This window comes from Clupea harengus, chromosome 7 (genome assembly GCF_900700415.2).
Source record: "Clupea harengus chromosome 7, Ch_v2.0.2, whole genome shotgun sequence".
Classification (NCBI taxonomy): Eukaryota; Metazoa; Chordata; class Actinopteri; order Clupeiformes; family Clupeidae; genus Clupea; species Clupea harengus.
Window position 1 is genome coordinate 4,907,859 of NC_045158.1, and position 22,835 is coordinate 4,930,693.

General features: G+C 43.1%; 1 protein-coding gene across 1 annotated transcript in view; it reads left to right on the forward strand.

The window, feature by feature from the left end:
* The window catches only part of antxr1a (ANTXR cell adhesion molecule 1a), a 36,696-nt gene that overhangs the window by 2,214 nt on the left and 11,647 nt on the right, over positions 1-22,835 (forward strand). Inside the window, exons 2-15 of the mRNA XM_031570237.2 lie at positions 6,172-6,243; positions 6,543-6,614; positions 8,741-8,822; positions 9,272-9,305; positions 9,396-9,475; positions 10,206-10,274; positions 10,501-10,581; positions 11,640-11,700; positions 13,500-13,598; positions 16,590-16,659; positions 16,879-16,957; positions 17,728-17,823; positions 20,166-20,207; positions 22,477-22,575. Of these exons, the coding sequence (XP_031426097.1) occupies positions 6,172-6,243; positions 6,543-6,614; positions 8,741-8,822; positions 9,272-9,305; positions 9,396-9,475; positions 10,206-10,274; positions 10,501-10,581; positions 11,640-11,700; positions 13,500-13,598; positions 16,590-16,659; positions 16,879-16,957; positions 17,728-17,823; positions 20,166-20,207; positions 22,477-22,575 (1,036 nt within the window). The remainder of the gene's footprint in view (positions 1-6,171; positions 6,244-6,542; positions 6,615-8,740; positions 8,823-9,271; positions 9,306-9,395; positions 9,476-10,205; positions 10,275-10,500; positions 10,582-11,639; positions 11,701-13,499; positions 13,599-16,589; positions 16,660-16,878; positions 16,958-17,727; positions 17,824-20,165; positions 20,208-22,476; positions 22,576-22,835) is intronic.

Here is a 22,835-nt window from a genome sequence, read left to right on the forward strand (position 1 = left end):
CAATGGATGTGTGAAGGCAGTAAAGACAACCATGACAAAAAGATCTTGACATTCTGTTTTGGACATGGTGACAGGCCAATTTTTTCTAATTTAAGCTGATGTCTCCTACAACCACTTTGCATTGACACAGTGTTTCATGTGTTTGATGATCCTTCCTCTGCTGATATATGGTCAGTTTGTGGGAAAAAGACACACACACACACACACACACACAAACACAACAGGGGTTTGTACCATCTAGCTTTCATATACTGTGTTAACTTAAGAAATCTGATATGAGCTTACATCTCACTTTATAAACATACTGTAGCCCATGGCCGTGCGGTTCAATAGAGGCAATTAAAAAGTCAGATTTACTGAACCTAGCATGGAGGGGGCCCATGACGCTCCTCCTCTGGGGAATGACCCACACTTCTTTCTATCAGGTTTTCTAGATCTTTGTCTGCAGAGGTTATGCTAAAATGGAAATCAGAGTACTTCCTCTTTGTCAGCACCTAGACTACTCCTGCTCACAACCCCCTGGCAATCCCAAGAACTTGTCCAACAGACTCTTCTCCTGGGAATATTTTCAGACTGAGACGGATCAGAGTCACCACGGAGAGTTTGGCAACCCAAGGATACGTTTATTGTACCTTTCAGGCCTACTGCAGAAAGTGAGAGACAGTGATCTCTCACAATGATGAAAAACATGATGTACTCATGTTTTAATATGGTATATAGTATTTGTATTGGAGACACCTCATTAAAAGCAGACCCTAGACTGGTGCACTATATATACATTATGAGTTTCAATGCATTTAAATCTGTTGCTCAAACTTTAAAAAAACAGCAGGTCCCTGATGATAAAACAGCACAGATAAGTTGCTGGCTTAAGTTGTTCTTTACTTGGCAGTGCCAGACTGCACTCAGAAATGCTGCGTATATAGAGAGATACCTGCAGGACCAGGTTGATTGACTGGCCAGAAAATAGGACAGGCACATTATAAAAGGTAATAGTTCGATTTATGCTTTTATTTATGTTTTTGCTCACTTAACATCAACATGGTCTGTAGTCTCTAAGTTTGAACATACACTGCTTGTCAGTAACAGATACTATTTAAACAGGCAATGAGCTGACATGTTACATTACTTTGTCATTAGTTCACTACCATTTTGAAGTTGTGTATTCGTGAAGATTAATTGTTTTGTTCGTGTTAAACATAGGCCTCTCCCCTGGGACCTGTAAGCAACAAACTGAGGGCGAGGAGAAAAACAAGAACAACTAGACCGCTTTCTGAGCCAAGTCTAGAGACAGACCAAATGAATGGATAGTCAAACGGAACAGCATCTGTTTGTAATCAATGAAGCTTTCTCCCTGCGTGCGTGAATTCTTCAACAAAGTCGTTGTTATCATTTTCAGTTGCTCTGGTCTGGTTCTGAATTTGATGGAATTAAATCATTTCTGCCCAGAGGTTTTAAAGCCTTCTTCTTCCTTCTCTCCCACACAGTTTTTGAAGAAACGTTTTCTGAAAAGTTCAGATGTATTTTCCAGTTGCCAAGTCTCCAAACTGCCTTTGCAGTCAGACATTTGTGCAACAGTGGAGGTTTTCATTGAATGGAAATTTGAGAGCAGACCTTCGAAGCACTAAGATGAACAAAAAGAGAGAGCATTTTACAGTGTTGCTTGAACTACAGTATTGCCTCAACAACAATTACTTACCGTGCTAGGATGTTTTCGTCATAGTGCCTCATCAATGGTAATGGTAAAACCTTTGTCGTATCAATATCGCTAAGATGACAACAAATGTTCACATTGTGCTTGTGATTGTGTTTAAAACCACTGAATTACTATAAGTAGCCTGAATAGGTTTTTTGAAGTCTCAGTCTGTGCTAAGAAAGACATTTATTTACAAGTTAGGACGTCATTACTGGTGTTGTCATGGCTAAGTTTTAAACCTTTTCTCTAGGTTTCCAGCTGGTGTAGGCTATGGGCATCACTCCCAGCTCCTACACTTATGTAATGTCTCTCCGTGGCTCCAGTTTATGGCTCAGGGTTTGTGGGTTGAGCCAGCTCAATGTGGTCGCAAAAAAATCTGCGGAAGCTGTTGCCTGTCTCCCTGATTTATCATATCCTTAAGGCCACGCTGGGAACAACTGTGACTAATGCAGAGGTTCTGTAAAAAAGGGCTAGCAGCTGATTATGAGGCCCTGAATCAGAGATCTCCACTTGACAACGCGTCATAATATACTTATACTTATATACACAGATGGGGAATATTAGCGAACACATTTGCCATCTCATAACAGTCTGAAAGTAAAATCGTGGATATGTCTGTAGAGGGGTAATTCAACTCATTGTCCCAGTGTGAAAGGTTAAAACAAAGATGAAATTCACTCTGCTTTTCTCACATCTGCACGTAGTTATGAAGTAAATCCTCTCTATGGGAAGTCATAGTGATAATACAAAAGATGCCCTGGGGCTCTGAAATGTATTTACCAATATGTATTCCTCAAGGTGTTTGGTTTTTATGAGCTTAGCATCAACTCTATTAAATATGGCACAGTAGGTTCAGATGCAATAGACCTTAGTGGAATCAGAGAAAGAGAAGAATATAATATCACCACTCTAATATGCATTACTTTCTTCAGCCATGTTATGAGTGGTTGCATCTCAAGTTGTGGATAAAAGTATCTGTCAAATACAAGCTCTAGATGAGGCACTGTTTCTCGGTTCATGAGAGACCCATGTCCCTGATGGTTAGGTTATCTAAATGGGTCAAATAAATAACCACTTAAGCAATCTCTTTCCAGATGTCTGCTTTGCAACCCACACCCATCACACACAAACATATTTCAAAAGACGTTTGGAACTGGGGACGTTTATAGAGTTCATTCTGACGTTTAGATTAATGTACCCTAATCAAATTCTTGTTTTTTTTAATTTGGTAATTTGAGAAAAATGTGCAGAATCCGCCTTGGATGGTTGAGTAGATGAAGTCTGTAATGATTTCCTTACTGCTGTATCACTGAACGTAATGCTCATGCATCTTTACTTCAAATGTCTAGTAACCACTCAATAAAGTCATCGTTTAATCATGATCATACATTTCCCCACAAGGACTAGTGCACAGCAATCACAGCCTGTCGTCTCCTGGGAATGAAAATCCATTAGGACATTGCGCTGACCAATGTAAATCTTATATAGTATATCAGGTCTCAGTGCAATCAGGCAGGCTGGAGGAATTATAGAAAGAATAGCTGGCGAAAGACAACAGAGTGGGTAGGATGAGGTAAGAATAGGCATGATTCGAGGCAATGCCTTATGGCCAAAGACAACGCCACAGGGTCCTATTAATTGTGACCCTAAGGTATTGTTCCTAGTGAAGTGGTGTAGAGGGCTTTTTATTTGGACACCACAATAACAGATGCACAAGACCGAAACTCAGATTCTTTCTTCTTTCCGGGTTATGGCTTTAGCATCTGGACTTGCTCACGGTGGGATTTTGTCAAACTGTCTGGTTTTTCTGCTACTGATCAAGTCGTGTTGACCCCCCTCATGTTCAAATTTGTCCAGTGTTATTATGGTCATCATTTTGTTCCAGAAGAGTAATGATCGATGAAGAATATGCTCGTCTGTGAAGATATAATTATGCCAGTCTCCGAGGGCTTTGCCAGATGTGTGTGCTAAGAGCTCTGAAGGCTCAGCTGTTTACATTTACAGCTTCAAGTCACTGAACACAATGACCAGTAACCACTGGCACTTATGTCTCTGATGCTTATGGCAGTGATTTTGACTTGTTCTTATTACTATCATTACTGCCATCTTCCTTCGTTTGCTCTTCTTGAATAAGTATACCTGACAGCAGTAGGAGGAAGGTTAAGCACAAGAGGTTAAACAGGGAGTCATATGAACACTGGCAGCATCTATCAGCTGTTTGTCAGAAATATCAGAAACGCCTCACAATTACAATAGATTGTTATTGTAATATCTTCACACAGACCCTACCTACCATCTAAAATTAAGATCATTTCAGAGATGGGGTACAGTGACGTCATGTCATGTCATGTTTTAAATGCTGTTCAGCATCCCCTTATCCAACAACTCCAAGTTCAGCATATTACTTTATTGAGGGTTTATTACAGGCAAACGTTTTAGTACGCAGAGGTGTCATCCACTGATTTTCATAATTCAGTCACTGTTCTGTCATGTGTGCTTTTCCTAGATGCACTGATATGTAAAAAAAAAAGAGAACCACCATCTATATCCTATATTACTGGTACTGATACCAGGAAGACAATAACCATGCATAGAAGCGGTGTGATTGTCAGGTGTCTATCAGAAGTCTCACCTTTATAAAGCCTGATGTTTACTAAGCATGTGTTTTTCATTGATAGTCGCGAATGGAGACATAAGTAAGTTATTCAAAAAGAATGTGCTCTATCCTTGGTCATTATCAGTTATCAGTTTTATTTATCTTCTTTGCTTGATTGTTCTGCATTGCAACTACAGGCATTTTAGCGCTAAGGGATTATAGAAGACACTATGTCAACTAATACTACAACCATACTGAACTGAGCTGTTCAGAGATGGATGTTATGCAGTGCCTGTTTGACAAACAATACATATTCTAGGTTTAACCCAGTTTGAATGTACGCGCTCACATAAAGAGGAAGAATGTATAGGGTCTAAACCTTAGAATATTCCAATGCTAGGCACTGACCAATCATCTACCTGAAGCCCTTGAGGAGTGACCTCAGTTGGTTTAGTGTATGGGCAATATTCAGATGCTATTATCACAACTTTTACAATATCTACACCCAGTTCTACTCTTCTACACTTTTTTTCTACAGTGTTTCTCAGGGCAGATGCTTAACATGAGAGCAGACAAGACTCAGCATGTGTACATGGCTGGCAGGAGATGTCTTGCAATTATTGCCTTGACCATTATCTTTTATTCAAGTGTGCCTAGCGCTAGTAATATCAAGCCTCATGTTTCACACAACACATGTACTTGTCCTAAATTATATGTATGTCAGCTTTGGCTACATAACATTCATCAATTTCAGTTAAACATAGAGAGTCTCGGCTCTCTTAAAAGGATTAGTGCTAAAAGCCAGGAGACATGTATTATAGAGAGTGTTGGTGGTACAGTGGTTTGCGTCGCCGCCTTGGTCGGTTGACCCGTTGGTATTTGTTGACCAGGAGCTGATTCCTGGCCACCGCAGGATACCTTTAAGTCGCTTTGGATAAAAGCATCTGCTTAACACCAGAGCTTTATTATAGGTTTAAACTAAGTGTGCTGGGATGTAGTTTTAAAAAAAAAATCCAGGGCACAGAAGTGCTCAGGGACCGGAAGTTGTGTACCATTAAATGTTGTTTTTATTGGAGGAATAAGTTAAGGCAGCTCACACCTTGCTGTTTTATGTGCTAAACTGCTTTGCACTTAAAGCAGCAATAGGTAGTTCTGTTCCAAAACTAGCAAGCTAACTAACTAAAACATATGCAAAGACTTTGCAAACACCACCAACAGCCCAGTTGTGATAGAAGTTAGCCAACACACTAACTTTTGTCTTTTGGCAGTATAGCTGGCAATGTCATGGTGTGAAAGCTTTTATTCAATTTTTGCAGGGTGTACCAGCCCCGAAACACAGAACTACATAGTGCATATCCTGGGTGGCTAGTGGGAAAGACACAGCTGTTTATCTGTCTTTCACATGACCATATGCTATATAAATGAATTTCAGGATGGTACCAAAGCTGGTTGCCTATAAAACCATACCTCAAAAAGTGTCAAATTGTTACATAGTGTTGCTTTAAACTGGCTCATATATGTGTATCTTTTATCTTACAACTGACTGAGAGGAATAAAGGGTTTCCTTGACCCCCTTGCGTCTTTTGTCCAGCACTTGAGCACACCCTCTTTCGGCGATTAAGTATTTCAGCATAGTCTCGCAACATGGACCATTTCTTTCCCAGCATGCTATGCATCCCATGATTCAGAAGGACCCAGAGGGAATGACCTGTTATGGTATCTTTGGCTGTGGGACACTGACCTGAACATCAAACCTTCTACTGATTATTCAAAAGAATCTCTTTAACAACTTTAATATTATTCATTACCAGCTTCATAGCCATCGTCATCATCGTCTTGTCCCTGATGAAGTGTGTGAACACGTCTTTTACCTTCACAGGTCTGGCAGTGTGATGCACCACTGGAATGAGATCTACAACTTCGTTGAACATCTGGCACATAAATTCATAAGGTACAATACTAGAGAGGAGGGCCCCATTCACCGAAACCAAAACATGTGACAAAGTCAAGCAATGTTATTCACACTCTGCCCCACTCAACCCTCACTCTCAGAGCATTTATAAAAAACCCAATATCGCTCATTCATAAGAGCAGAAAATGTAGGTTATCTAAACAGGAGCTGTGATTGTGCGTGGAGTAATGGCTGTTTGGCAGGCGAGACCATGTGTCTGCAGAACCTCTTTGTTTACCTTCACCCTTTTTTTCCCCCTCCATCCTCCCTCCAAATCCTCCCACCCCCTCCCCTTGCAGCCCACAGCTGCGGATGTCCTTTATTGTCTTTTCCACTGAAGGACGGATCCTGATGCGTCTCACAGAGGACAGGTAAGAGCGATTAAAAACAGAAGTACAAGTCCCTCATGTCAAATGCCCCGTCCAGAGCTCAGAGAGATTGGGGAGCTTGTCAAAGATGAACAAAGAAGACCACTGTGAGCAGTGAGAGAAAAATAGAATCGTTTCATTGAAATTGTAATCGTTGTACTCAGAAATTCTAGTACGATAGCATAGTGATTATGCTTTATATGCCAAGTCTTCATGTGCCAGAATTGGGAATCATTTCAGACACAATATCTGAGGGTTTTCATCACTTAAATTATCTTGTGCATGAAATACTGTCCTTAAGCTTCAATCTCACAGCATTCTGTGAAGATATATATATACTCTACAGAAGTGGTTCCCAAACTTTTTACAGTCCCGTACCCCTTCAGACATTCAATCTCCAGCTACGTACCCCCCCATTTTTTTCCCATGTATTTAGCTGCCGCCACGCCCCCTCCCCCCACGCACATATTCAGCCGGTAACACTTGAAACTGTCATGGTAGGTCATTACCCTACCTATAGATATTTTCGGCAGTGTAATTATTTCCCTGAATATGAGTATACGGGAGTATTTTTGGCAATGCGACTTGGCTATTCAGACTATTTAAGATTTCGTGTCTATTTATAGCTCAGTTTGAAAATGTAATGGGCTTTTTCACTTTGATTCCCGCGTACCCCGCGTACCCCCTGAACCACTTTGCGTACCCCTGGGGGTACCCCAGTTTGGGAACCGATGCTCTACAGCATCTGCGAAGATATATATACTACATAGCATTCTGTGAAGATATATATACCACATAGCATTCTGTGGTTTTATGGACCTGGCAGTAACAGATAAAGTCTCACGTAGCAAACAGCATTTTCATAACAGTGTATTTCATGTTTTTTTATAGACAAAACATTGAACTACTGACAGAGGTTAATGAGAGTAAAGAAAGGAAGGAAGAAAGAAAGAAGGAAAGCCATAGTGCTGGGAGTGTTAGGTTGGGGCCTTATGGGAGAAACTGATAAATCGACACTGTATATTTAGGAGCGTGTGCTGCTGTTTCCGTTGCCTGTCTATTATTTCTCAAAGCCTGCTTCACTAATGTAGTGATTGACCAACAAATCACAGCCTGTTTTCTTTAAAAGAGACAAATTTAACCGAATAGCCACACTGGGTAAATCAGTGCCAGAGCGAACCACGGAGCAGAACACCTGGACCGTGAGCTCCCCTGACAGAGCTATCATTTTCAAGTATTAAATCTGTGCAGGCAAATGCTTCAACATGTGCTTCTCAGTGTCTTTAAATTGTCACATTTTTCAAAGTGGGAAATGTGCCCGCAACCTCTCAGTGAAGGTCCCTCTCCATGTGTCCATGAAAATGGCTGGCTATTTACTGTCATCCTGGTGTGTCATTGTGAACAGGCTTCATTTCCTCTCTGCTCTGCTCTGCTATGTCCTTCATCAGCGTTGCCTTCATTCTGTCGAAAGTGAAGTCAGTGTGAATCATGACAAATAACAGCATGACTCCCCAGAGATAATCATTGTCACATATGCCTAACTGTATGTCTGATATAACGTATAGCTAATTAAGATGTCATTTAAACATAATTCAAACAAATAGCAAAAAAATAAAAAAGAGCAAAAGCGTTGGGACTGGGTGGGTCTGCAGAGCCCTGGCAGGAAGATTTAAATGGTTTTTCCGATCAGCAGAAAAAGAAAGTGGAGCCCAGAATCACAGTTACGGTCCAGTGACGTGCCTCAAGCTCAGCTTAGGGCCAAGGAATTCTTTCACAAAACCGCTGAGATCTAAGCACCTCGCACATCCAAGCACCCCTCTCATCTGACGACAATTACAAGATGATATTGTTATTGTTTATACATTCGGTCTCTGGAGTTGTTCATGACGTTGCGCTAGCAGATCATATTTTATAATGTTGGACATCAACACTGACAAGGCTATTCTTCTTCATATATATACACCACTACATCTGTTCATGTCTGTCTCTAATTTGGAACCTGATGTAAAAGCCTGTGGGAGGGAATCAATGCACTGAACATAGCGTAATACATGATTTCCTCTTAACTTCCTCAACTTTGAAGGTTGTCAGCACATGTCAGGATGCTGCATGTGTGCCTGTGTTTGCAGGGAAAAGATAAGGACAGGCCTGGAGGAGCTTCAGAGGGTCCTGCCAGGTGGAGACACTTTCATGCATGAGGGTATTCAAAGGGTAAGTCATGAAGCCAGTAAACCAGTGGTTTGTCAGTTACAGCCATTCAGTTAGTCAATTATGGTGTTGATTTCTAGTGCAGTAAAGAAAGACAGTTTATCAGCGGTCAGGCACTTATCCCTGGTGTGACCTCTCTGTTCATGTGCAAGCATTGACAGAGATGAAGGCACAAAGTCTTAAATCTCTGTTTATTTTACAGAATATCAGCAAATGCTATAAAGGAAACACACTAAAGGATAACAATTTTTGATTCAGTCCTGCATTAATGTTAAACAAATGTTTAAAACGAGCAGCAGAACAGAGGCAGTTTACAGAGGCAGCAGATCGATCCTCTGCTTGGAATAGCAACAGTCAGAACAGACATGAATTCTACCTTAAGAATGTGCTGTTCAAAGGACAAAGTCCATGATTCGTCATGATATTCATCTTGCGGTTTTTCCACTTTACAGGCTAGTGAGCAGATTTACTATGGAAACTCTGAAGGTGACCCTTTTACCTCCCTCACACCTTCTCTCTTTTAACAGTGAGAAAAGTCATCAAAACTTTAACACCAAACTCTCTCACTCTGAACAGGGTACCGGACTGCTAGTGTCATCATCGCCCTCACCGATGGCGAGCTGCACGAAGACCTCTTCTTCTACGCCGAGAGAGAGGTAGGGGCACCATCCAAACAGCCCATGCAGGAGACTGCGAGGGGCTGCACATTGTAAACGGACACACAAGGGCAGCGTAAGAGACTGGCATAGATCAAACGGTATCGCTGTATATATCATCGCGGCGCGGCTTTGATCCTATTCTGGGTTGCAGGGGGGGAAGGAGGTCAGTGGAGTTGCAAGACTCTCTTCTCCGGTCTCCCCTCAGAATAGGAAAAATGCACAGTCACATCTGCGGGCAGCACACTTGTGGAGGAGGTGCTATAACTCTTCCCTATGGTCTCTGGAGTCGCATGAGAGCAGCTGTGTGAAGTTAAAGGCTAGCTGATCAGCTACATATGCCAACAAAAAGCAGCTGCCCTTTGACTTAGTGTTGATAAGGTGCCACTGATCTCTTTTTTAGTATTATTTTTAAAAGGGTATTAGTGGTAAAAGGTTTGACAAGAACAGGACATGAAACATTTGAAGTGTCTCTTGAGCTGTCACTCACTGTCAGCAGCAAGGTGACTTTTTTCCCCCTCTTGTGCCTACCTTGACTTTCATCTTTTCATGATAACATTTAGAAAATGACCACCATTTCTTTTTTTTCCGTCTGCATAAACGTGACCTTCTTTCCCCTTCTAAGTTATTATAGGCCTCTCCGAACCTGTTTTGTTTTGTGGAAACGGTGTGCCTAAAACTGAACAGCGGTGTTGTGTGTGTCTGTGTTTTTGTTATGGATACCTGTCAGGCCAACCGCTCGCGCAGCCTGGGTGCATCTGTCTACTGCGTCGGGGTGAAAGACTTCAATGAGACACAGGTGGGTATCCTTCTGTTTCCATTAGGCACGCTGTCTGCCTTCAGCTCTCAGTTCTTCAGCCGGCTTGAAATAGCAGAATAAAGGACTGTGGGAATAACAATACTAGATGAAAGGACAATACTGTCGATGTCTCTAGGGCACATTTTTTAGGCAAAAGCTTCAATTAATTCAATTATATTGCAACTAATACTACCTGTTTATGTCCTTTCTTCATCTTTCTCATCAGTTGGCTAAGATAGCAGACAGTAAAGACCATGTTTTTCCAGTGAATGGTGGCTTTGAGGCATTGCAAGGGGTCATCGATTCGGTAAGTGTCATAGTTTTGGGGTAAAATAGCAAGGGTAATAACAGGAAAACAGAAACCATTCTGCTCTGAAAAGACATCCCTACAGAGTTGTTGTTTTCAAGGCTGTTGGCTGCCTTTGCGCTTCAAAGGGACCTCCTCAAACGAAAATTCTTTCCATTAAGTCTCTCACACTGGCTGAGGTCTCTCCGATTTCCAGAGCTAATGAAAAATGAAAAAGGAAGTGAGGGAAAATAGGGGAGAGAGCGAGAGAGAAACACAAACACTGGGCTACTCAGACGGTCAGTGGGGTCTGAAAACTCACCAGGGCCAAACTTTCTCAGAGAACCCGCTGCGCACCCCTACCCACACACACACACACACACACTCGCACACTTTTTTATGGGGATCAACAACAGGATCCCAACCACAGGATCAAAGGGTATGCACTGCATCCTTTAGCTCTCGGCAGTAACGTACTGATTCATATTTCCACGAGCCGATGACTGATTAAAGGGGAGAAGGGGTGAACAGGTTTGTTGCTCTCTCAAAGAAACCTCTTTCGGTGCAGTAGACACCGTTAGCCCGGGCTGGGGTCAGTTGAGCCAGTCATCTGGTGCCGATTAGCTGCACGCTGAAAGCACTTGGCTTGAGCTCAGGGGGAGAGGAGAGGGACTGCGCAGTAAATCAGTGGGATCTGCAGGCATACAAGAGCATGCATATTTTTCTTGAAGAGAGTGGAGGAGAGAGTGAAAAAGAAAGCACACACAAAAAAAAACAACAACAGCCAGACAAGTGGAGCATGCTCAGGTGCACCAGCTGACACATAAAAACACACACTTAAAAGCAAACACACAAACAAGCACATAAAAACAAACACATAAAAACTGTCTCTCTCTCTCTATCTCTCTCCATCTCTCATATGACTGGCTTGATGTCAGAAATGAGTTGTGAACTGAGGAGTAATGACGTTAAAGAGATGGTCCATGTAGCCACTGAGTCCATTGAGAGTTTTCAGCACTCACTCGATCCCTCCCTCTCTCTGCCCCCCCCCCCCTTCTTTCCCCTCTTGTTGCCCTCAGATCCTCAGGAAATCCTGCATTGAGATCCTTGCGGCGGAACCTTCCAGTATCTGTGCGGGAGGTGAGTGAGGCAGCCCTCCGGACATCCGGCCCAACACCATTCATCTCCTTGGGTCCTCGGGTCCTCAAGCTGACTGACACATACCCCCCACTCCCACTCACACTGAAAACCATTCATTTAGCGTTTATTTAGTGTCATGGTGCAGTGTGGGAATGGACACTATAGGCTTAAGTCAATTCGTTTATCTAGCCCCTGGCAACCTGGTATCATTAACCGTGACGTCTCGAGTGGGAGTTTGAACCATTGGATTAATGTGTTTGAGAAGAGCAACATTCTCAGACACACAGACACACACACTGTCTCTCTCTCTCTGTTTCTCTCAGTCTCTCTCTCTCTCTCTCTCTCTCTCTCTCTCTCTCACACACACACACACACACACACACACACACACACACACTCACAGAGACCGAATGGCTACACAGGGATAGGAACCATTCACTGCTTATAATGCTAAGAACCAGTAGCAGGAAGCCCAGTAGCCTCCCTTGACCTGGGTTGATTTAGGGGTTGAACAGGGTGGGATTTGGGGGATGGCTTGATGAGCTCCAGACCCCCAGAAGCCGAGGAGAACAACACATAAATAAGTGTGCTGTGCTGCTCATCTCCGTTTCCTCCACCAAGTCAAGCTGAGCTTTCCTAGAAATCTAGTGGGCTGCTATTTATTTCTGCACATGCTGCTGAAGTTTATGAGTTTAGTTTCTGAATGGTCTTCCAATAAAGTGTGACCCTTTGTGAAGGCCTCACTGTTTATAGTGCCCCCCCCCCTCACTCTGAAAGACAGAGATACAAAACAAAGTCCCTGCTAGGGTTGTCTTTGAATTTTCAGATGGATTAAGGTTTATTTAAACATGAGTACTTTTTCAATTGGTGCAGTCCTAATCTCTGTAATGTCAGCTATATTGACTTGGATCAGTGACGTATTTGCACTTAATTAACTTTATGCATATCATTCTTCTACCCACATTTTCCTTGGGAAGCATTTATCATCAGGATAATCTCATTTATTTAGTCATTTCAAAGAGACAAATAAGAATCTTTCTTCTTGTTGTGTCAGCTCTCTCTCTCTCTCTCTCTCTCTCTCTCTCTCTCTCTCGCTCTCTCTCTGTGTGTGTCAGTGTGGAGCTGATGGTTTAATTCCTTGACAGGGCAAAATTGAGGCGATTTTCTTCTGTGATGTGTGCGTCTAAGTGCTTTGGGCTTCTGTGGCTTTGGCTCGGCCGAGGACCCTTCCTCTCATGTTGGGACAACTACATGTCTCGTCTGCCGCAGGCTCACCCCTCTAAGAATGTTTTTCAGTCAAGTATGTCTGTCTTGCAACCACTGTGGTCACGCCAAAGAGGTTTTTAAGTACAACTTTAACAGAATATGACCTTACTGAACGGCGCAAAGCAGTCAGATTTATAGATCGGCACACATTTGAACACGGCATGGCAGTTAGCAAGCTACCATTTTGGGGCCGAGATGAGATCTGTTTAAGGGCAATGTGTGGTATGTTTGCTCTGGCCGCCCATGGTCCAAAAGGCCAGTGTCTTTCTAGAGGGCCGCAGCCAAACCCATACTGCTAAGCCACCTGATTCAACAAATAACGGGCTTTACTAAAACACGGCTCCTCGTAAATCAGTGGTCTTCTTCCTGCCCTGCACTCGAAAAACATTTCTTTTGAAGACAGCTGTAAAATCCCATTTAAATTGGCCCTTCAAATTCAGCCATGGTGTGAGTATATGGCTTTACCCACAGCTCATGTCAGTCTTCTTCTTCTTCTTCTTCTTCTTCTTCTTCTTCTTCTTCTTCTTTTTCAGAGACGTTCCAGGTGGTGGTGAGAGGAAATGGATTCCTCCACGCCCGCAACGTGGAAAAAGTGCTCTGTACCTTCCGCATCAATGACACCCTCACAAGGAGTAAGTAGCTTTTTTTTAACACAACATACACTAGCATCAAGCCTGTATCACATATAACCAGCGTGTTTTATTTCTTCTTCTTAGTCCATTTTTGTATTTTGCGGCATCTAAAGAAGTTATGAAAATGCCTAAATCTAACAAGCTGAACCATTTGGAGTCCTCCACGGAACCATCTGAAAGGTTCTTAAGACCTTCATTATGATTCTTTTTACAAGCAAAGGGAGTAATTAGATTCTATATAAAAGAAGAATGTTTTGTATATAAAGTGACCCACCATTAAGTAGGCATTGTTCATAGAGTGTGTAACCAGTTGGCATTGTGTGGACCTATTTAGAGGTCTGAACTGGACCATTTCAAGATTAAAGACCTCAATCATTTATTTTAATAAACAAGGACCAATGTGTCTAAAAAGCCAGGCAAACGCTGAAACCAAATGATGTGGCAAGCGTTATTGTGTATGTTAACAGGAATAATAAGCCCTTGCTTAAGATTTGTTTTTGGCCTCTTTTTTTGCGATGTCGCTGGAAATTTGCAAGCTCTGAGCTGATATCCAACAAGCTTGCAAACTGCCATCACACAGGTCTCAGAAGTGTCCCTGAGCTCTCGTTTTTCCGAAATCTCCTGACAAAAATCTGGCCTCACTAAAAAAAGAACACGCACCAGTGTTCCTGGATCTGCTGCGATTGGTAGTTTGAGGTTTTAAAAGACGCAAGGCAGCCTTTAACGGCATGGCCATTTGCCAGGTGAGGCAGATCTAGTGAGTGGGAAAAAAAAACAGCGCCACACACAAAGCCATGATGAAGAACGAACAACGTCCTTGAGCCGCATCCAAGCAGCGCTTCCCGCCATCGACCTTTAATAAAAGTCTGCTGCCTCCGTGGCCTCCGCTGAGATGTTCGCACCCACAGGGCAGATATCTAATGCTGTGAATAATAGCGATTGCGTTTGAATTAGGCGCCTATCCAACATCAAAGCAAAGTCATCTGCGACTGATATCATTATATTGTATTACTAATAGGTTGCAGCTTAGGAGCCCACATACTCAAGTGTTTTACATCTCCAGGAATATGGACGATGAAAGCACACATAGTTTCAGTGGACATAAATGGTTTACATTGTGTGTCCAAACCGGGACATGGAAACCATTAGCGAAAAAGGGAAATTCTTTGTCCCCTGTCTTCACCCTCTAGTCATCCTCATCTGTCCTGCGCTCCAATTCCATGGAGAATACATGCCGTCTCCCTGCTGTCCAGAGCTGTTTGTTTACACTTGGCCACTCCAAACACTGGAAGGAGGCTCTTATAAACATGCTGATGCAAGCCTTTTCTTGTTTTGACCACAAGCCAGTTAGGCAGCAAATATCCACCTTGTTTTGCCCAAGGTGTTCACAAAGGGGATTTCTTGACGTAAACCTAGCTTATTCTCTGTTCCTCTCGAAAATGCCCTCAAATATCTCTCGTGTTAAAGGCGCTGGCAGGAAGGAGCCATGTGTGTCTACGTGTGTTGAGCATCTGAGTGGGCTGTCTGAGCCTATGTCTCGGACACAGCAACAGCTCACGAATAAAGACATACAGCCCCAGTCATGAGTCATGAGACATCTTGAATGTCTCCAACTATGGCCATATCATCACAATGCAGAAATGGGTCAAATCCTTTCAGCAGACGAGGAGTACAGCACTGCTCATTTTAGTTGTGAAGTGCTTTGGGCAGGGTAGTGGATAACAGGGACTAGTAAGGGAGAGGGTATGGGATGGGGAACGACAAACAGCAGATTTCAATCAACAGAGCTGTTGTCTTTTTGCACTTTCACAACATACATTAAATAAACACCGGAGTAAAGTTAACGATGCCTTTACTGGATTTTCTTTAGTCACGTTACAACTACTAATTCAACAGATCAATGCGCCGCTCAGTAGTACATCAATGGTATCATACGCATAACAGAAAAGTAGTTCCTATAACTTTAACTAAAAGTAGTTCCCATAATCAATATTTTTGTGAACATAACAAGAGCCCAGTGGAAGAACTAGAAGGCTTTTGTACATCATGCAAGCGTCACTGCGCTTCTGACTCCGAGAGCCTCAGAGGTCATCGGTATGGCCAGTCATTTCTGGTCATTTATTAAGTAAGCTCTGGCTATGAGCACATGTCTTCAGTTAGGCAGCGAAACAGAGCCTTTTCTTTGCATACTGAGCATACTGTGGGTAAACAGGCTAATGAAGTGTTCGAGGACATGCATCAAGCCTTCCTGCCACGATCCCAATGCTTCTGGGCCACATGCAGAGAGAGGAACGAGAAGCAGGCCCTGCTGAGATCTGCCTGAGACAAAGACGACCTCTTTCAGCAGAAAACCTGGAGGGAAGCCAAAGAAAAGGGGGCCCGAGCATCTCTGAAAAGGCAGCGTTTGAAGCTTTTCCTTCAACAAGTTTCTCCTTTCTTCCTTGCTTACCTTCTGTGGAGGTGTCTGACCGCATAGAGGAACTGGGGGGTTTAATATCTCGATGAGTTTATGTTGGCCCCGGCAGAGCCCCTTGTCTCTGCGGTATTGATATAACAGCTAATGCTCGAGCAGCTCCTCCCCTCCCTCCACTTAATCCCTTCATCCAGCAGGGCGTTGCAGGAAAGAGACAGCGGTTGTGTAGATTTCCTCAGGGCAGTGGTATGTCTGCCCTGAGCCAGTGTAAACAGTCAGTGTTGGGGTAGAGACACTCAGCGGATTTGTCTTCCAACCAGGAAGTTCAACAGAATATCTTAAGGCTTTGTCCTTCAACAGCGGCAGCCATGTTTTTATGACCCTGTTTGCAAGTCAGGCCAGCTTTTTCTCCTTACAGGTCCCCGTAGAGTTTTCTCATGGTACAGTGCTGTTGACTTGCTCTCCATCTAAAACAACAATCCATCTTTACCCTTCCCCAGTGCTAACTTAAGTTATACTACCTGGTTCTGCAAGGGGATGTTGTATAGTGATGTTATTCTGATTTTCTTTTTCTCAAGTGGTGAAGCCCCTAATTGTTGAGGACACGTACATGCTATGTCCAGCACCAGTGCTACGAGAAGAGGGAACGTAAGTGTTGTCCTGTCTGCACAAATACAAATTAAAATATAAAAACATTGATCGCTGATATGTTCTACATCTCTTCTTTATTTCTCCTTTAATAGAGAAGGAATGTTTATTACATTGTTTATTAAATTTGCCCGTTTAAAGTATCCATATAGAGGGTTAGTTAAGAATTAAACTGAACACTTGTAAATAACCCACCAGACTTGTGTATCTGTATTCCAGGGCTGCCTCCCTATATGTCAGCATGAATGAAGGCCTGAGTTTCATCTCCAGTTCTGTCACCATTACCACTGTGGGCTGTGTGAGTACAATACTTATGCAGTAGATCTCTTTCAGATCTTAGACTGCAAAAAGGCCATTCTGTCATTTTAAAATATGAATGTTCATATGAAAATGTACTTCAAATGTCCAATAAAACAAATGCCATAAATATCAGCACAGACATCTTCAAAATATACTTGGAAAAAAATATTGAAAAAGTCTGCCCTCCTCTTTCAACATTGTCTAAGCATCTGTTGTCTCAGTCAAGCACCCTAAAGCTTGTAAATTCAGTATTGAGATAACTCACATTCCTCACCTGCCAATGCGAGTCCATGGTGTGCGTATGAGGAAATGAGCATTATAACACCTGCCAGGTTAGCTGCCGTCCAAACGGCCCCTGTAACCTCTGGTGGCGCTGAGCCTTTGTGAGGTTCTCTTGAAAACAACCCATAATCTGGGCCTCCCCAGCTGTTATGAATCATCCAGTGTTTCACAATATTAAAGGTTTGCTCCTTTAATCCCTTAAAAGATAAGCCGTCTTGACTCACAGGCCTGACTATAAAGAGCATGCACTCTGTGGCCGTGTACACACACACACACACACACACAGACACAGACTGTCTCTCTCTGTCTCACGCACACGCACACGCACACGCACACACACACACACACACACACACACACACACACACACACACACACACACACACACACACACCCGCGACATGCTGTCATATCCCAGTGAAACGAGTGTAAATAAACATGATCTCCAGCCACTGATATTCCCTGGTATTCTGTGTTTGTTGTCAGTCTGATGGGACTATTCTGGCCATCGCTCTCCTCATCCTGATGCTGCTTCTGATCCTGGCTCTGCTCTGGTGGTTCTGGCCTCTCTGCTGCACGGTGGTAGGTACCTGTAACATGCACTGGGGGTGGCACCATAGCAACTACACTAAGGCTGAGGTACATTTAACCTCTAATTATTTACATGACATTCGAAAGATCAACACACAAATGTGCCAAACAGATAGAATAGTCATTTGAAATCTTATTTTTGTTTGTAGAATTTTCAACAACAACACTCTGAGGAGCAATGTCAAGAGCTCCTGTGAACCCGTCGCTCACACCAGCCGCATAAAGCAGGCTCAGGAATAAGCACACATGTGTAGCACGGTGTTACTCTTAAAATCATTTGTTTCTGTCTTTGTCATTGAGCAGACATTCTGTCATTCTGTCTTTGAGCAGTCTGATAGTGGTTTCTTGCAAAAAAGTTCAGAAATATGCAGTGAAAATGTTTCCGTCATATGACTTGCACTGAATGTATAAGCCATACTGTTTACACATTGTCCAGACTTGGCTGGCCCCTAGTTTGACAAGAGGGTTACCAAACTTTCCCAGCATCTGTGAGCAGCTGCTCAGTTGAGATGCACAACCCCCCCCCCCCCCTGATGAACGACCTTACAGAAGGTGAGGTCATCTTCCCAAGGGTGTTTGTTCTGATACACTTGCGGTTGCAGATCATTTAGAGTGATCTATTTTCCAGCAGAGCTTGTGTGGGAGCTGGGTGCACAGTAGACAGAGAGATAGATCTGTAACACTGAACCCAAATTCCCATGGAAGCGTGGGAGGAGGTAGTCAGCCACATGGTAGTCACACAGGACCATGGGGCCCTGATTTGTTAGTCCTTTAATAGATTGTTCTGACCTCCCCAAGTCCATTATCACCACAGAGGGTCAAGTGCAGGTGGAAAGTGTGTGCTCAACTACTTAGTGCCTGACGACCCATTGGACCTTTGATCTGTCAGGGTCATAGAGTGGGGAAAAAAACCAAGCCAGACCTCTCACCCTTCTCACGGGCATGAAATCCTCCTTCCTATGAAACAACAAGGGAATTACTCATGGTCAACAACTAATGACCACAACTAATTTGACTCAATAGTAGAATGGGAGCATCTCAGAATGTGATTGGATAATGAGAGAGGTAATGTTGGACCAGGACATGCTCTGAAATTGAGTCCGAGTTCATCTGGAGGTCCTGTGGAGGGGCGATGGAGAGAGAAAAGAGGGATGAGTACACGCAGGGAGAGTTAGAGCGAAACCATGCCTTTAGTCACTTCAATTCAATTCAATTCCATTTTATTTATATAGCGCCATAACAATACAATTGTCTCAAGGCGCTTCAGCATGCCTTCACTGACCTCTGGAAGGGAGGTTATGCAAGTATGCTGGACAGGTGTCCATTTTTTTAAGTCAAATATAATCTTGTCAGCCGACGTTTATAGTGTTTATTTTCAGAGATCTTTTTCAACAATTAGATGGCCGTGGCAAAAACTAAACTTTCATAAAGTCGTATTTTTACAAGCTTTGAGGCCGAAGCTGGGAAAAGATCTTTTCGCTTAGCCATATTCAATCATTTCCAGTCGATAGTTCTGCCCAGAAGTGTTTCGGAAAGTGAGAGAAGGTTGCCATGGGAAGGCAGCTAGTGTTTCAGCTTTTGGAAATACTGAAAGGAAAAATCAGGCCTCGCTAGCCCACTTTACATTCTGGGTTGAGCAGCACGTTGCATAATGGTATATTGTGCTCCACAATATAAGTTGAACTCTGTTGTCTGCCGGTAACTCAATTCATGACATTATCCCGACTTGCACGCTGTCAAAACAACAACAGAGGACCAATCAGACTTGTTATTTAAGGCATACATTCCTGTGGGGTGCTCTCAGATGTTTATGTTCTAAGGCGACTTTTTTTTTTTTCAAACGGCGAGTTCCCAGAATCCTACAAACCGAGATGCCAGCTCGAGCTCCAGTGTGTGACTTCTCGTAAAAAAACTTGTGTGTTGTTATCTCCTGTGCCCCTCCTCCGTACCTCATGGAACAAGCACCCCAACCACCCCCTGCCCCCCTCAACAACTCCCACCCCACCCCACCCCACCCCGCTTAGGTAATGAAATCTGGACAGCAGATTTCTAGGTCATTTCAAGTTGCTTGTAAATACTGCAAAAAAGGAACGAAAAAAAAGGCGGCCAATTCCTCAGTCATGTGTTTTGAGTAACCTTGCTCTGGCACACACATTGAACACATTACTCAGGCTGTGTGACGTGCTAATGAAAAGGGCATTTGAAACTCCGCTGAGGAGGAAAGGGTTCGTTTTGACATGCCAGCAGGAGTGTGAACTTGAGCACACGTGAGAGTCTTAAATCCTCAACCTCCTTACCTCTTAACCTCTGCCCCCCCCCCTTTCTCTCTACAGATCATCCATGCGCCCCCACCTCCAGTGATGGAAGAAAGCTCGGTAAGATCCACATATGCTCTGTAGTACTGCTTTGTTTTCATGTAAACATCTACATCAACATAACGTATTTATAACAGGAGAAACTAGGCTCAAACACACTAGGGGTATGGTGGAATTGAGGGAAATGATTAGAATGAATTAGTAACGTTTAGTGCATAGATTTTTATATTTTTGAGGTGACTGAGTTGGAATTTTTTAAATAATAGTTTGATTACATGCACACTTTCTAACACAGTAACATTTAGTTGTGTCATTACTTTGACCAATGAAAATCCAAGATGCCATTATCTTATTTTCATTGTTAAACAATGCATTGGTAAGAAAATAAAATGGCCTATTACTGAAAGCTTTCAATTTCAGTCTTCTGTAGCGCCGTCTGCTCCCTAACGCGGCATCAAGGGGTCTTCTCTTCTAGGGAAGCCAATAAATGAAAGAAGCATTTATTTGTTTGTGTGTGTGTGTGTGTGTGTGTGTGTGTGTGTGTGTGTGTGTGTGTGTGTGTTTGTGTGTGTGTGTGTGTGTGTGCAGGCCCGCTGTGTGTCTTGTTTAGGCCCAGGGACAAGATGATCTCAAACACCCCCCTGCATAGTACCCTCATCTGTACCCTTTGCCCCCCCCCCACCACACACACACACACACCCCTGATGGTGGGCCTGTGTGTGTGTGTGTGTGTGTGTGTGTGTGTGTGTGTGTGTGTTTGTGTGCGTGCGCTTGGTTGCATGGTTGAGTGGTCGTGAGTAACTTAATAAAAACAGCACATAACTTGTGATTACTATAAAAGTACAAAGCAATAAAAGTATATTCATCTCTACTAGACTTGTGCCTCGGCTTACCCCTGTTTTCAAAGATGTTTGTTAAAGGGTCTTTTATGGTACACCAGAGGCTGAGGGTTGTTGGCCAAAGCAGCTTGTGGACCTTAGCACGGTTTCATGTCCACAGGCCGTCTCCATATTTCAACCATCCCATTCAGCTCAGTCATTCGGTCATTAAATCACATCACTGAAAATTTCACAAGCAAGATTTAAAATTTATAGCAGGGTTATTATAGAAAAATTCAGGCGTTGGATAGGTCATTAATTAGAAAACCTCCTTCTTCTGTTTTGTTGTCATGTTGGAATTTCAATTGTACCCACTGCTTAAAGAAATTGCACAAGAGTGCTGGTGGTGATTCCTAGCCTGGTTTAACTCAACACTAAATCTCATTATTATTTCTGCTTTGAACATAAATTAGTTCTGGCCAGTAAACTCTAGAAACACATTGAAACTCCCTCTGAGCTCTGGGCGCCTTACGTCACCCTCTTGTGTGACAAGCCCTGACTGCTGTGCGGTGATAGATTAGATTAGTCTGGACTATCAAACTGGCTCCACTAACAGCCTGAAACCCGAGTGTGTCGGACTGTGTTGGTAGTTTATGTCATTTCCTGTGATCATATGCACGCCGTGCATACATGCATATACGAGACAGGGTACACTTCCAAGAACTGCAGAGGGAGGGGGATGACAGAGCTGTATGGATTGGGGTGGGGGGAGAGATTGAACGTCTTTAGGATGGAAAATGTACGTCATAAAAGAGGCCAACTGTGTTTATGTGAAATAAAGCACCCGAGGGGAAAGAGATGGATTTGTTTTTTTTCCCCTCCTGCGTGTGCTACAGCTAGATTGAAAACTGCAGACTCACTGCCGGGGCGTAACCTAAAAGCCACAGTATAGATGGAGGTGTATATGTGCCATTCAAATAGGTAAGCAGAAATAGATAAAACCAGGAACCACGGGTTGATGTGTTTTCTGGAAGCAAATGGATAGGGTCTTATACCCCTCCAAGGGTTATAGTAACAGGTTTGGCTTTAGGTAGCCTACTTCACTCACAAACACAGAAGTCCACCAGGTTGGTCGTTATTTTGTCATTTCTTTCCACGGCTTACATGTGACTCTTCAGACATAGTCAGTGAGGGGTGTGTCCTCCGTAGTGGACCTTTCAGTGTAAATGTTGTGGACCTTTCAGTGTAAATGTTGTGGACCTTTCCGAAGCAATTTTGTCCCCTTTAGTACATAACCTCTGACCTTTTCCCCACTCCTGGTCCCCCTAGCTACATCTCTCAAAAACAGGATGAAAAAATCAGAAGAAAAAAAGTAACCCTTTTTGACAGGACATGTAGAGATACCGGGGTCTGATTACTTTTTGAATTGGAAGACCTTCTGGGGGGAGAAAACCTCACCAGCCACAACCACAATAAAATAACATGAAGGAAACCGTCTCTTTTCACTCAAGGACGAAGAGGACGAGGATGGGATGCCTAAGAAGAAGTGGCCGACAGTGGACGCCTCCTACTACGGCGGTCGAGGAGTGGGTGGAATCAAACGGATGGAGGTTTGATATCTAACAATGTCATTCTCTGTAGACAGGCAGCTGCATCCCTACTTGTTACATTTCATTATATTCAACCGTCTAAGAAAATGCTATGTTGTTGAATACATTGACGTAGCAGGGCACACAGATGTTTAACATCCACCAGTAAACATATACAGTCTAGTATTTGATGCCAGATTCTGTCTAGGACTTTGTTGGACTCCAGTTGATCCAGTTGAAGTCCAGCAATTGTTATGGGCCTACTGTGAGTCCAAGCTGTT